Genomic DNA, 14,133 nt, shown 5'->3' with positions numbered 1-14,133 from the left:
GCAACAGCTTTGAAGTTTTAATATTAAGTTCTGCTATCTCTGTTCCACTATCAAGTAATTCTTCACAAGATGGAACTCTTCTTATATTTGAAATTTTTTAACTTGGCCAACATGTCTCAAAATGAATAATGTATTACAGATTAAACAATGAATTCAAATTTAACAAGTATACTTTCTGAAATTAGTAATTTTCAAACAAGTTTAACTGCATGTTGACAAAACTAATTTTTATATTCTGGTTTGAAAAACTGGTATCTAATTTTCTAATAACATTTATTTAGATCCCTAAGATCTTTCTTTAAGCTAGATACTATAGGATGTGTCTCAAGCCAAATTATACCTTGCCAAGTTAGTATTTGGTAGCATTTAGTTCTATTTCCTACATCGTTTGCATGATTTCAAATACTAGTGATGTTACAGGTTATAAAGAAATGTTCTAGTGAGTATTATGAATCACTCTTGACATCTCAACTACTATCTAAATCAGCGGAGCCTAAAATGGAAATAGAATTCCAGATATACTGGGGCTTGCACTGTGGCTTAGTTGGTTAAGCCTCTGTCTGCAGCTCAAGCATCCCAATGGGCACTGGTTTGAATCCCAGCTGCTCCACTTCTGATTCATTTCCCCGCTAATGCTCCTGGGAAAGCAGTGGATGGTCAAGTGCTTCGGCCCTGGCACCCACATGGGAGACCCGGATGGTTGTATTCTGGCCAAGGCTTGGTGGTTGTGGGCATTTAGGGAGTGAACCAGAAGATGGAAGATCTCCCCCATGCTCCCCTGATAATTTGGTCTTTCAAATAAATAAATAAATCTTTAAAAACAAAAAGGAATTCCAGGCTTGCATAACATCCAGAAAAATGGAACTCTGCATCTCTTTATAGACCTTGAATATTAACTAGGCTTTTGTGCTCAAGGTATTCTGGACACAGAGACTTGTCACCAACTCCATGGTTGTCTTAAAGCAAAAATAGCACACATAGTGCCACAGTTTATACTTGCAACATGGCAAAAAGGCAAGTTCATGTCTTGGTAGTCATAGTGAATTTTTTAAATCTGCAAATCTAGAACTGTCTTTCTTATTTAAAAATATGTATTCAAATAATCTGTTAATTTTTATAACCTAAAAAACATACCCTAAGTGCATAGCTGAAAATATAGTAATCTTTTAAAAAACTCTTTTTTTTAAAACTAATTAATTAATTTGAAAGTAAGAATTACACACAGAAGAGACAGACAGAATCTTCCATCTGCTGGTTCACTCCCCATATGGCTACAACAGCCAGGGCTGGGCCAGGACAAAATCAGGAGCCAGGAGCTTCATCTGGGTCTCCCATGTGGCTGCAAGGCCCCAAGCCCTTGAGCCAACCTCTGCTGCTTTTCCAGGTGCTTAGAATGAAGATAAGATGGACTGGAAGTGGAGCAGCTGGGAGTCCAACTGGTGCCCATGTGGGATGCCGGTGCCATAGGCAGAGGCTTTACCCGTTATGCAACAGTGCAATCCCCAGTACTTATTTTCATTTATCTGAAAGGTAGAGAATCAGAGAGATCTCTCCCATCTACTTGTTCACTCCCTAGATGCCCACAGCAGCTAGGGGTAGGCCAGGCCAAAGCTAGAAAGCTGGAACTCCATCTAAGTCCTTCATGTGTGTGTAGTGGGGAAAAGCACTTAAACAGGACAGAGTGCAGGGAGAACACCTGAGCTCATCTGCTGCTTCCCAGGATGCATTCTCAAAGAAGCTGAATCAGAAGTGGAGCAAATGATATTCAAACTGGCACTCCAATATGGGACACAGGCATCACAAGTAGCAGCTTATGCCATTGTGTCACAATGTCTATTCCTATATTTATCTATTTCTGTCATGTAAATTTAGGTTTCAAGGTATGAGGTTTTCCTTTCAGAAACTAACACGAAGCAAGATAAAACTGACAGCAAATTTGGCTCCTATCTAAGTATATGCTGATGATATGAGCATTTCTTGGAAGAGCTTATGAAAACCAGAAAATTTCATAGGTAGACACACTTGCATGCTAAAGGCTTATCTACTTAATGAGAGGAGGTACTGTGGCTATAGAATTGATTTCTTAGTTGGCTAGGGAAAAAAAAAAAAACACATGATAAACAATACTGAAATTATTGAACATTAAATATGAATGCAAATCGGAGCACTCCTTGACTTGATGTTTAAATAGTAAAAATAGAAACTGATGGGCCTTATGCGTATTTTTTCATAGCAACCATGAAATGAGAAAACAGGGGCTGGCATTGTGGTGTATTGGGTGAGGCCGTGGCCTGCACTGCCAGCACCCTATCTGAGCGCCAGTTTGAGTCCCAGCTGCTACACTTCCAATCCAGTTCCTTGCTAACGCACCTGGGAAGGGAGCAGAAGATGGTCCAAGTGACTGGACCCTTGCCACCCAGGTGGCATACCTGACTTCGTTCTGTCCCAGCCTTGGCTGTTGCGACCATCTGAGGAGTAAACTAATGGATGGAAGATCTGTCTCTCCCTTTCTCTACAAAACTCTAACTTTCAAGTAAATAAAAAAAATAGGCTATAAGCTGGGATTCTATTTCCTGTGTCAATTCTGAAAGTATAAAAGGTACTTGTCTGCTCATTTGTTGTGGAAGTAGTACTGTTACTGGCTCTACAAATAAGGCACATTCCACAAAGGCAGAGTCATAATGCAGTGCTCAGCCTGAGTAGAAGAATCACAAGGTCATTTAGGAAGGGGTGTGAAATTTCAGGAGTGTGAAATCTAAAAATAAGCAGACTATAAAACAGCAGGGCAAGAAGCTAGAAGCCAAAATAAGCTGGGTCACCAGAGATAGTATTTTAGAATATTGTTGTCTAACATATAAAATCAGAAAAATCCAGAAAACAATATATACAGAAGACAAGGACCAGCCTGTAAGACAAGCTTTTTTTTTTTTTTTTTTTGACAGGCAGAGTGGACAGTGAGAGAGAGACAGACAGAGAGAAAGGTCTTCCTTTGCCATTGGTTCACCCTCCAATGGCTGCCGCGGCCGGCGCACTGCGCTGATCCGAAGCTAGGAGCCAGGTGCTTCTCCTGGTCTCCCATGGGGTGAAGGGCCCAAGCACTTGGGCCATCCTCCACTGCACTCCCTGGCCACAGCAGAGAGCTGGCCTAGAAGAGGGGCAACCGGGACAGAATCCGGCACCCCGACCGGGACTAGAACCCGGTGTGCCAGCGCCGCAAGGTGGAGGATTAGCCTATTGAGCCGCGACACTGGCCCACATGCTTTTCTAATAAAAGCAACACAGCCCACTGCTCAGACTTCTATAAACAGGAGACAATATTTCCTACAGCCATTCCAAAGGAGTAAAGCAGTCTGTATATGTATATGACCATGATCATGAACAGGTCCTAATTTTTCTGCAATAAAATCAAAAGGACAGGGGTGTTGGAGTTAAGCTATCATTTGGGATGTGCCTGCATCCCTCACTGAAGTGCTGGTTTGAATCCCAGCTATTGTGCTTCCAATCCAGCTTTCTGCTACTGCACTTTGAAAGAAGATGACTCAATTACTTGGGTTCTTGCAACCTATATAGGAAACTAATAAAGAGCTCCTGACTTCAATCTGGCACAACACTGGCTATTATAGCCATTAGGGGAATGAACCAGCAGACAGAAGATCTCTCTCTCTTTCTCTCCCTCCCTCCCTCCCTCGACCCCTACTCTTTCACTCTCTCTTCAAATAAATAAATAAATCTCTTAAAATTAGGAGGATAAATACATGACCATCAGATACATCCTATTAATTCTTCTCTAAAACAGAAACTCAGAAAATAAATCTGGGCAAACTAGGTATGTTTAAGAATGCAATGTGATAGAACAAGTTCAACACCTCCTTTTGAAAACTGCTTCAGATCAACCACACCTGACTACTCTGGAGATCCAACAGAGCCAGAAAACTCATTCAGATCACTAGGCTTTAGTAAAAACAGAAATTCTGCTGGTGCTGTGGTATAGCAAGTTAAGCTGCCACCTGTAGCACCGGCATCCCCTAGGGGCACCAGTTCATGGCCTGGCTGCTCCACTTCAATCCAGCTCCCTGCTAATGGCCTAGAAAGCAGCGGAAGATGGCCCAGGTCCGTGGGCCCCTGCACACAACTGGGATACCTGGAAGAAGTTCCTAGCTCCTGACTTCAGTCTCACCCAGTCCTGGGCCTTGTGGCCATCTGGGGAGTTCATGAACCAGCAGAAGATCTCTCTCTCTCTCTCTCTCTCTCTCTCTCTCTATCTCCTCCAAGTCTAACTTTCAATTAAATGAATAAATCTTTAAAAAAAAAAAGACAGAAATTAATAACTTTCATATATCTACCCTTTAAGTATGGCCTAAGACATTTTTTAATTCAAAGGAGTGTTTTGAGGATGAATAATCTTAATGAAAGAATAAGATTTCTCAAAGCGGGGGGTGGAGTGGGGGGGAGCCAAAAAGGAGGGGAGAGGTGCTATAAAGTCAGTATCATTTATTGCTCAGAATTTAATGTGTAATCTTGACACATTAATTTTTTTCTCCATGACTCAGGAGTGCTAGAATGATCTATCTTGGGGACAAATGTTTCCCAATAAGACTGTCTGGAAATATCACTCTCTGAATTTATCCCAATATTAGGAAACAGCTGCATTTTTAAGATAAAATTTGATCTGGTGCCACAATGGGCTTATTTTTTAAATCATTATAGCTGTTGGGCCATCTAAAAAAATTCTTTATTTTCATTTTTGTCTGAAAAGCAGACACAGTCCTGGCTGCTCCACTTCCAATCCAACTCCCTGCTAATGTACCTGGGAAAACAACGGAGGACAGCCCAAGACCTTGGGCCCCTGTACCCTCATGGGAGACCTGGAGGAAGCTCCTGGCTCTTACCTTCAGCCTGGCCCAGCCCCAGCTGTTGAGGTCATGTGAGGAGTGAACCAGCAGGTGGAAAGTTTCTTTTTCTCTCTGTAACTCTGCTTTTCAAATAAATAAATAAATCTAAAAACCAGGAAACTGTGACAGGCTTCTGGCTTTGAATAAGATACCATTTGGGAGGCCGGCGCTGCGGCTCACTAGGCTAATCCTCCGCCTTGCGGCGCCGGCACACCGGGTTCTAGTCCCGGTTGGGGCACCGGATTCTGTCCCGGTTGCCCCTCTTCCAGGCCAGCTCTCTGCTGTGGCCAGGGAGTACAGTGGAGGATGGCCCAAGTGCTTGGGCCCTGCACCCCATGGGAGACCAGGAGAAGCACCTGGCTCCTGACATCAGATCAGCGCGGTATGCCGGCCGCAGCGCGCCAGCCATTGGAGGGTGAACCAACGGCAAAAGGAAGACCTTTCTCTCTGTCTCTCTCTCTCTCACTGTCCACTCTGCCTGTCAAAAAAAAAAAAAAAAAAACATTTGGGGCCAGCGCTGTGCTGCAGTGGGTTAAAGTCCCAGCCTGCAGTGCTGGCATCCCACATGGGCACCGGCTTGAGTCCTGGCTGCTCCACTTCTGACCCAGCTCTCTGCTATGGCCTGGGAAAGCAGTAGAAGATAGCCCAAGACCTTGAGCCCCTGCATTTGTGTTGAAGACCTAGAAGAAGCTCCTGGCTCCTGGCTTTGGATTGGCCGAGCTCCAGCTGTTGCAGCCATTTGGGGAGTGAACCAGTGGATGGAAGACCTCTCTAACTCTTTCAAATAAATAAAATAAATATTAAAAAAAAATAAGATGCCATTTGAGATGCCATTTCATTGGGAGTGTTTAATTCTGAGTCACTGTTCCATTCCCGATTCCAGTTTCCTGCTAATACACACCCTAGGAGGCAGCAAGTGATGGCTCAAGTACTGGATTGAGTCTTTGGCTTCTGGCTTTGGCCTGGCCCAGCCCTAGCTGTTTCTAGGATCTGGACAGTGAGCCAGCAGATGGGAGACCTCTGTCTGTTTCCATCTCTCTCAACCTCTGCCTTTCAAATAAATAAATAAAAATGATAAATACTGTTAACTGCAAACCTTGTTAACTTTTCACCATTTTTTTTAAAGGTTTAGATATTTATTTAGGAAGAGTTATAGAGAGGAGAGAAGAGGGAAAGATGCTTCATCTGCTGTTTCATTCCCTCATGGTAGCAACAGCCAGCGTGGGGCTGGGCCAAAGCAGTGGCCAGGAGCTTCATCAGGGTCTCCCACATGGATATGAGGGGCCCATCTGGGATGCCAGTGTCACAGGCGTGGCTTTACCCACTACACAACGACCACACCAACTTCTCACCCTTTTTAAAGCTAAATTCATCATTGTAAAGATAATTTTTTTTTTTTAAAAAGGACCCATTTTTATTTTATTCATTTGAAAGGTAGAGTTATAGAGAAAAAGAGAGATCTTCAATATGGTGGTCAACTCCCCATTTAGCCAGAATGGACAGAGCTTTGCCAGGCCAAAGCCAGAAGCCAGGAGCTTTACCTAGGTCTCCTACATGGGTAAAGGAATCAAGTACTTGAGCCATCTTGCACTGCTTTCCTAGGTGCATTAGCAGGGAGCAGAACTGGAAGTGGTACCACTGAGATTTGAACTGACACCCATTTGGATACCAGTATTGCAGGCAGAGCCTTAACCCATTGTGCCATAAAGGTGGCCCCTATGAATATATAATTCTTTCCATTTCTACCCCTTCTATAGATTCATGTAATCACTCCCACAATCAACTTACAAACTGTTCTATCATCACATAAGACTCCCCTCTTCTATTATTTTTGGTATTTACACACTTTTCATGTACTCTGTCTCCTGACAACTATTAATCAGTTGCAGACCTCTAGTTTTGTCATTTTAAGAATGTTATATAAATTTGGCCGGCGCCGCGGCTCACTAGGCTAATCCTCCGCCTTGTGGCGCCGGCACACCAGGTTCTAGTCCCGGTCGGGGCACCGATCCTGTCCCGGTTGCCCCTCTTCCAGGCCAGCTCTCTGCTGTGGCCAGGGAGTGCAGTGGAGGATGGCCCAAGTGCTTGGGCCCTGCACCCCATGGGAGACCAGGAGAAGCACCTGGCTCCTGCCATCGGAATAGCGTGGTGCGCCGGCCGCAGCGCGCCTACCACAGTGGCCATTGGAGGGTGAACCAATGGCAAAAAGGAAGACCTTTCTCTCTGTCTCCCTCTACTGTCCTCTCTACCTGTAAAAAAAAAAAAAAAAAAAAAAAAAAAAAAAGAATGTTATATAAATTTAACCCAACACTATATAATCCTCAGGGATTAGCTTTTTCACTAAGCATAATGCTCTGGATGACCATCCAGATGGCTGTTATCAACAGACCATTCCCTTTTTAATGCTGAGTAATCAGTATTTTCAAACTTTAGAAATGAAAGTTTATTTTGGGGCTGGCACCATGGCTCACTTGGCTAATCCTCTACCTGAGGCGCTGGCATTCCATATGGGCGCCAGGTTCTAGTCCCGGTTGCTCCTCTTCCAGTCCAGCTCTCTGCTGTGGCCCGGGAGGGTGGTGGAGGATGGCCCAGGTGCTTGGGCCCCTGCATCCGCGTGGGAGACCAGGAAGAAGCACCTGGCTCCTGGCTTGGGATCGACGCAGGACCAACCATGGTGGCCATTTGGGGAGTGAACTAACAGAAGGAAGACCTTTCTCTTTGTTTCTCTGTCTATAACTTTAGCTGTCAAATAAATAAATATTTAAAAAAGAAATGAAAGTTTATTTTAGTAAAAGTCAATTTAGAACATCTAGGGAACTTAATGCTCATATGGCACCTTGAAATAAACTGATAAGCCCAAAATCTTCCTAGATATTCACTAAAGCAACAGCAAAGAATCTATAAATATCTGATAAATAAAATGACATTCATTATAAAAAAATAAATAAATGACTTACCCCAACCAGGTGGCAAAGGACCAAGGGGATCAAATTCTTTATTTTGTGATGTGGCAAACAAATCTTGATTCTAAAATGAACCACAAAATGGTGAAATAATTAAAAACTTTAAACATTATTTCAGAGCAACCTTATAAGTACTCATATGCATCTCCTGAACATGTAACATTCTTACAGAGCATGCACCTTAGCCAAGTGTCACATGGTTACCGATAAATGCCAATACTCTTCACTGTGGTAGAGTGTAGGCATTATCTAACATGTAAAATTACTTGAAATTAAAATATACAAATACAGAATCCTTACCTCCTAAATTATCATTTTTTCTTTGCTATACATTTTATATCAGTAATATAAAAATTAGAAAAATATATCCCCCTAAAGTTATTTGTAATACCTGCAACTAGGTTATCAGATGGCTGTGTTTGAGCCCTGCACCCACATGGGAAACGTGGAAGAAGCTCCCGGCTCCTGACTTTGGCCTGGCCCAGCTCTGGCTGTTGTAGCCATTTGGGGAGTGAAGCAGTGGATAGAAGATCTGTCTCTCCCTCTCTCTTTCACTCCATAATGCTACCTTTCCAATAAATAAATAAATCTTAAAAAGGATGTTCAATTAATTCATATCTTTGGCTCTATTATAGGAACTAAAATAGGTTGTCTAAATTTTATGTAATTTATAATCACTCTATAACCAAAGAGCAAGAATTTCAGAAAATCAATCAGACTGTATGGATAGGAAAGGGGGAAAAAATGAACACAGGTAAAGCTGGTATTAGCCCAGTAGTAAAGATGCCATATCAGAGTGCCTGGATTCAAATACCAAGTTCTAGCTCCACTCCCTATTTCACCTTTCTGCTAATGTGCACCCTAAGAGGAAACAGGCAATGGTTCAGTAATTGGGCCCCTGTTACTCACATGGGAAACCTGGACTGAGTTTTCAGCTCCCAGTTTCAGCCCAAAACAACCTTAGTAGGCATCTGGGGAGTTAACTAGCAAATGAGAGCTCTCTCTGAAATAAATTTTTTAAAAAATAGAAGTTTAGGGACTGTAGCTGTGGCACAGTGGGTAAAACCACCACCTGTGATGCCAGCATCCCATAAACACACTGGTTCGAGTCCTGGCTGCTCCACTTCCGATCCAGCTCTCTGCTATAGCCTGAGAAAGCAGAAGATGGTCCAAGTCCTTGGGACCCTACACCCACATCGGAGACCTGGAAGAAGCTCCTGGCTCCTGGCTTCAGATAGGTGTAGCTCTGGCTGTTGTGGCCATCTGGGGGGTGAACCAGAGGATGGAAAACCCCCTTCCCTGCTTCTCTCTCTCCCTCTGCATAACTCTGACTTTCAAATAAATAAATATTTGTTAAAAAATAAAATTTTTAAACCTGAATACTTTTATTAGTTTATTACATAAATAAACATGCTGCTCACCCCATAGATGAATCTCTGGTTAAACTGCTGCATTGCTCCTTGAAGTTGACTACGTTGTAGCTGCCACTGTTCATAGTTCCGGACAGATTCCAAAGTTGGCCTCTGCCACGTTGTTGTTCTTGTGAAATGGTCAACGTAATAAATACGTCCCATGTTGTCAACCCGCCGTTCCCAGCTAAATAAATTAAAAAAAAAACCAAAAAACAAAAAAACCAAGCTAATACAACAAATACTTATGAAACAGACATAAGATTTTACCTTGACAAACAATTTTTAAAGTGCCTAAAGGCCTCATACAAGTTTTTTAAATGTTCTGTAAATGGCTGGCGCCACGGCTCACTTGGCTAATCCTCAGCCAGTGGTGCCGGCACCCCGGGTTCTAGTCCCAGTTGCTCCTCTTCCAGTCCAACTCTCTGCTGTGGCCCGGGAAGGCAGTGGAGGATGGCCCAAGTGCTTGGGCCCTGCACCTGCATGGGAGACCAGGAGGAAGCACCTGGCTCCTGATCGGCGCAATGTGCCAGCCATAGTGGCCATTTGGGGGGTGAACCAACAGAAAAGGAATACCTTTCTCTCTTTCTCTCACTGTCTAACTCTGCCTGTCAAAAAAAAAAAAAAAAAAAAAAAAAAAAAAAAAAAAAAGTTCTGTAAATGAATTTAAGAGGAATGTGCCCCAAAATTTATTATTATTATTTTTTTTTTTTTTGACAAACAGAGTGCACAGTGAGAGAGAGAGACAGAAAGGTCTTCCTTTGCCGTTGGTTCACCCTCCAATGGCCGCCACGGTTGGCGCGCTGTGGCCGGCACACTGCGCTGATCCGATGGCAGGAGCCAGGTACTTCTCCTGGTCTCCCATGGGGTACATGGCCCAAGCACTTGGGCTATCCTCCACTGCACTCCCTGGCCACAGCAGAGAGCTGACCTGGAAGAGGGGCAACCGGGACAGAATCCGGCGCCCCAACTGGGACTAGAACTTGGTGTGCCGGCGCCGCAGGCGGAGGATTAGCCTAGTGAGCCGCGGTGCTGGCCCTAAATTTTCTTAAAATATATCAATCAAGTCCTTAAAATGCAATACATATTCAGTAAGTCTTTTTTTTTTTTAATTTTGTAAATATAAATTTCCAAAGTACAGTTTATGGATTACAATGGCTTCCCCCCCTCCCAATAATTTCCCTCCCACTCACACCCCTCCCATCTCCTGCTCCCTCTCTCATTCCATTCACATCAAGATTTATTTTCAATTATCTTTAAAGTCTTTTTATTTTTAAAAATTTGAGAGGCAGAGTTATAGAGACAGAGAGAGGTCTTCCATCCACTGGTTTATTCCCCAAATGGCCACAAGATCCATAGTTGGCCTGATCTGAAGCTTCTTCTGGGTCTCCCACATGGGTACAGGGCCCAAGCACTTGGCCATCTTCTGCTGCTTTCCCAGGCCATTAGCAAGGAGCTAGATCAGAAGTGAAGCAGCCAGGACGCTAGTGCCGCAGGCGGAAGCTCAACCTTAAATAATCTTAAACAGTCTTAAAACAATCATTGAGAAAATAACTCAGGGCCAGCACTATGGCCCAGCAGGTTAAGTCATTGCTTGTGATTCTGACATCCCATCTGAGCAATGGTTCAAAAGTTCTAGCTGTTACACTTCCAAACTAGCTCCCACTAATGTGCTTTGGAAAGCAGAGAAAGCCCAAGTACTCGGGCCCCTACTATACGTGGGAGACCTGGATGAGTTTCAGACTTCTGGCTTTTGTCTGGACCAACCCTGGCTGTTGCAACCATTTGATGAATGAACCAACAGATGGAAGACACCTCTCTCTACCTGTCTCTGGTAACTCTGACTTTCAAATAAATAAATCTTGAAAAAGTTATATTTTTTCTCAATGATCTTGTTACTTCTGCAATCATAACAGGAACACAAATTGCATACAGTTCCTTACAGATATTAAGGACTTTTTCAAAAGAATATTTTTTTTAAATCATTTTAAATGATTACAAAGTAATCTTTTTTAATTGAGTGATAGCTGATACTAACTTGCTGCCTAATTGGTGACTTAAGGTTGCTTCCATTATCCTAAGTATTATAAACAGCAAAACAATAATACAGTAAGTTTTTTTTCTTCCTTTGAATTAAGACACATTTCCTGGAGAGAATTACTAAGAGTATATGCATTATTATGGATACACACATGTGTGTCGATACACTATCCATGCTTCCTATAGGAGCTGTAACTAATTTACACTATCTCCAGTAAAGTTACCAGGCAAAATTCCTCACCAACAAGATATAATCTTCTAATTTAATAAGTAAAGCACTACCTTAAAATATTATTTATTTGAAAGGCAGAGAAAGAGGGAGAGAAAGAGAAATAAAGATCTTCCATTTGCTGGTTTACCCCCCAAAACCCACAATACTAGAGCTAGGTCAGGCGGAAGTAAGGAGCCAAGAACTCCATCCAGGTCTGTAATGTAGGTGGCAAGGGACCCAAGTATTTGAGCCATTATCTGCTGCCTCCTGTTATGTGCATTCGCAGGAAAACTGGATTGAAGTGGAGTAGCTACAACTGAAACCAGGTACTCCAATTTGGGATGTAAGCATCCTAAGGCCCTGTGCCAAACACCCACCTCTTCACTCATTTCTGATATAAAAATTCCTCAAGTCTTATTCTTCAAGTTTTCCTGTCTGAACTATTTACCTGGTTCAGAGCTGCAGGGTTTAAGGATTAGTTTCTACAAGAGGAAGGGAAGTTATTTAATTGAATAGGAATTATAGCTCCTACCAAATATAAGATAAAGTCCTTACTATATAAAAAAATTTTATATTATAAAATTATTGCAAAACAGTTGGGAAAGTTCATGATAGAATTTTAGCCTGACCCAGTTCTGGCTGTTGTGGACATTTGGGGAGTGAACTAGTGGATAGAAAATCTGTCTCTCTTTGTCCCTCTGCCTTTCAAACAAAAAGAAAATTAAATAATAAAAATTAAAATGAAGTAAGTGAAAATAAAAATCATTCATCGCACTCAAACAATTCTCATTCTCTAGTTTTCACCCACACAAAACAAAGTAGATAAAGGGCTGACAATAAAAAAGTAGGAATCAAGGAAGATTATATATAGGCTGAATAAACAGATTATTTTTCTTTTTTAATTCAGATACTTACCCAGGAGGTAGAGGTTCTGGTCTATCCCACGTTGTTCTTTTTTCGACATGATCTACATAGTAAACTCGCCCATGTTGGTCCACTCTCTGCTCCCACCTTAAACACAAAATTACAAAGGCTGGTAGGATTTATGTGTGAGTAGTTTGGCTTCCTAATCCTGTTTTTGCCTTTTCCCCTTATATAACTATTACAGAACTGAGGCAACTAAGCACATCAGGTTATAAAGATACCAACAGAATTTAGGAATAAAGTAAAGAAATGGTATTTTCTGAGAGTGATACACATGGAATGACATTTCTTTTATGCAAAAGTCTGCTCTAAAAAGGCTGGAGTTCAGTCTACCTAGGAAACCAAACTCATTCTTAATTTGATCAGGAATGAGAAATTTAGGATTTGAGGGTTAAAAGAATATTATAGTTAATTCAATGAAACTAAACAAAGACTGAACTAACTGGAGGGTAATAGTCTATATTAATTCTGGAAAAAAACTGAAATCAAAGAAAAAGACTTTATCACATGGGTTCCTGTACAGTACAAGAAAGTAAGTTTTTACCTGGCCAATCTGAGTACTATGGCTTCCTTGGTGAGTTTATCCCCAAATTGAAGCATATAGGAGTAAACCATCATAGCTTTTAAGTAAAAGTAACTTCTACAAACACTCATTCTTTTTGCTAATCTCTTGTACAAATACCCTGCAAATTTGGCTTCCCAACTATGAATACAGCAATCAATTATGATTAGCATTTTGAGATCTGGAGTAATTTGAATGCCACCACATCTATATGTATAAAAATTGGTCTTACATTAATTTAAAAATATTATTTTTAAGATAATCAGTAGAGATTAAAATAGAATATAAATACTAATTTTCTCAGTTCCCTAAACTATTATTTTGCTATAATAAATTTATACTGAAAAAAATTCTTTATATTTAAAATGGGATTTCCTTCCATCAAACAGAAAAGCAGTTTGAATTAGGTGGCTATTTTATTATTTGACCTTGGTTAACTTCCTTTGGTTCAGGTCCTTCAATTTAAAAAAAAATACTCCCATGTTTACTGCAGCACTACTCACAATAAATGGAAACTATCTAAGTGTCCATCAAAATATGAATGGATAAAAAAATGTGGCATACACACAAATATACTGGTCAGCCAAAAAACAGGGTGAAATTTTGTTATTTACAACAACATGGGTGAAAATGAAGATCATTCTATTAAAAATGAGATAAGCCAGGCACACAAAGACAAATTACCACATGATCTCAACTAACGTGAAATCTATAAAACTTAATCTCATAGAAGTGGCTGGGAAGACTAGGAAAATGGGAGGGATGGAGAAAGTTGGCTGATGGATACAAAGATACATTTAGGAGAAATAAATTCTTCTGTTTTACTGCATAGCGGAGTGACTATAGATAATGCACTGCTCATTTAAAAAAGGAAAAAGAAAAGTCTTAGAATTTCTTTGACATGAAAACATTCGAAGTGTTTGCAAATACAGATATTGATTCCAACATTATACCACAGTTATATGTATCAAAATATCACACGATGGGGATGGCGCTGTGCTGCAGCAAGTTAAAGCCCCAGCCTGCAGTGCCAGTATCCCATATGTGCGCTGGTTTGAGTCCTGACTGCCCCAAGTCTGATCCAGCTCTCTGAAGTGGCCTGGGAAAGCAGTAGAAGACGGCCCAAGTCCTT

General features: G+C 41.5%; 1 protein-coding gene across 3 annotated transcripts in view; it reads right to left on the bottom strand.

Moving 5' to 3' along the window:
* The window catches only part of ITCH (itchy E3 ubiquitin protein ligase), a 117,340-nt gene that overhangs the window by 45,124 nt on the left and 58,083 nt on the right, over positions 1-14,133 (bottom strand). For all 3 annotated transcript variants that reach the window (XM_062204060.1, XM_062204058.1, XM_062204059.1), the window contains 3 exons: positions 12,431-12,526; positions 9,277-9,451; positions 7,850-7,919 (listed from right to left, as the gene is read on the bottom strand). In XM_062204060.1, coding sequence (XP_062060044.1) covers positions 7,850-7,919; positions 9,277-9,451; positions 12,431-12,526 — 341 coding nt within the window. The remainder of the gene's footprint in view (positions 1-7,849; positions 7,920-9,276; positions 9,452-12,430; positions 12,527-14,133) is intronic.

The sequence above is a fragment of the Lepus europaeus genome, chromosome 10 (assembly GCF_033115175.1).
Source record: "Lepus europaeus isolate LE1 chromosome 10, mLepTim1.pri, whole genome shotgun sequence".
NCBI lineage: Eukaryota > Metazoa > Chordata > Mammalia > Lagomorpha > Leporidae > Lepus > Lepus europaeus.
Note: the sequence above shows the minus strand (reverse complement) of the source record. Positions and strands in the feature narration are given on the sequence as shown.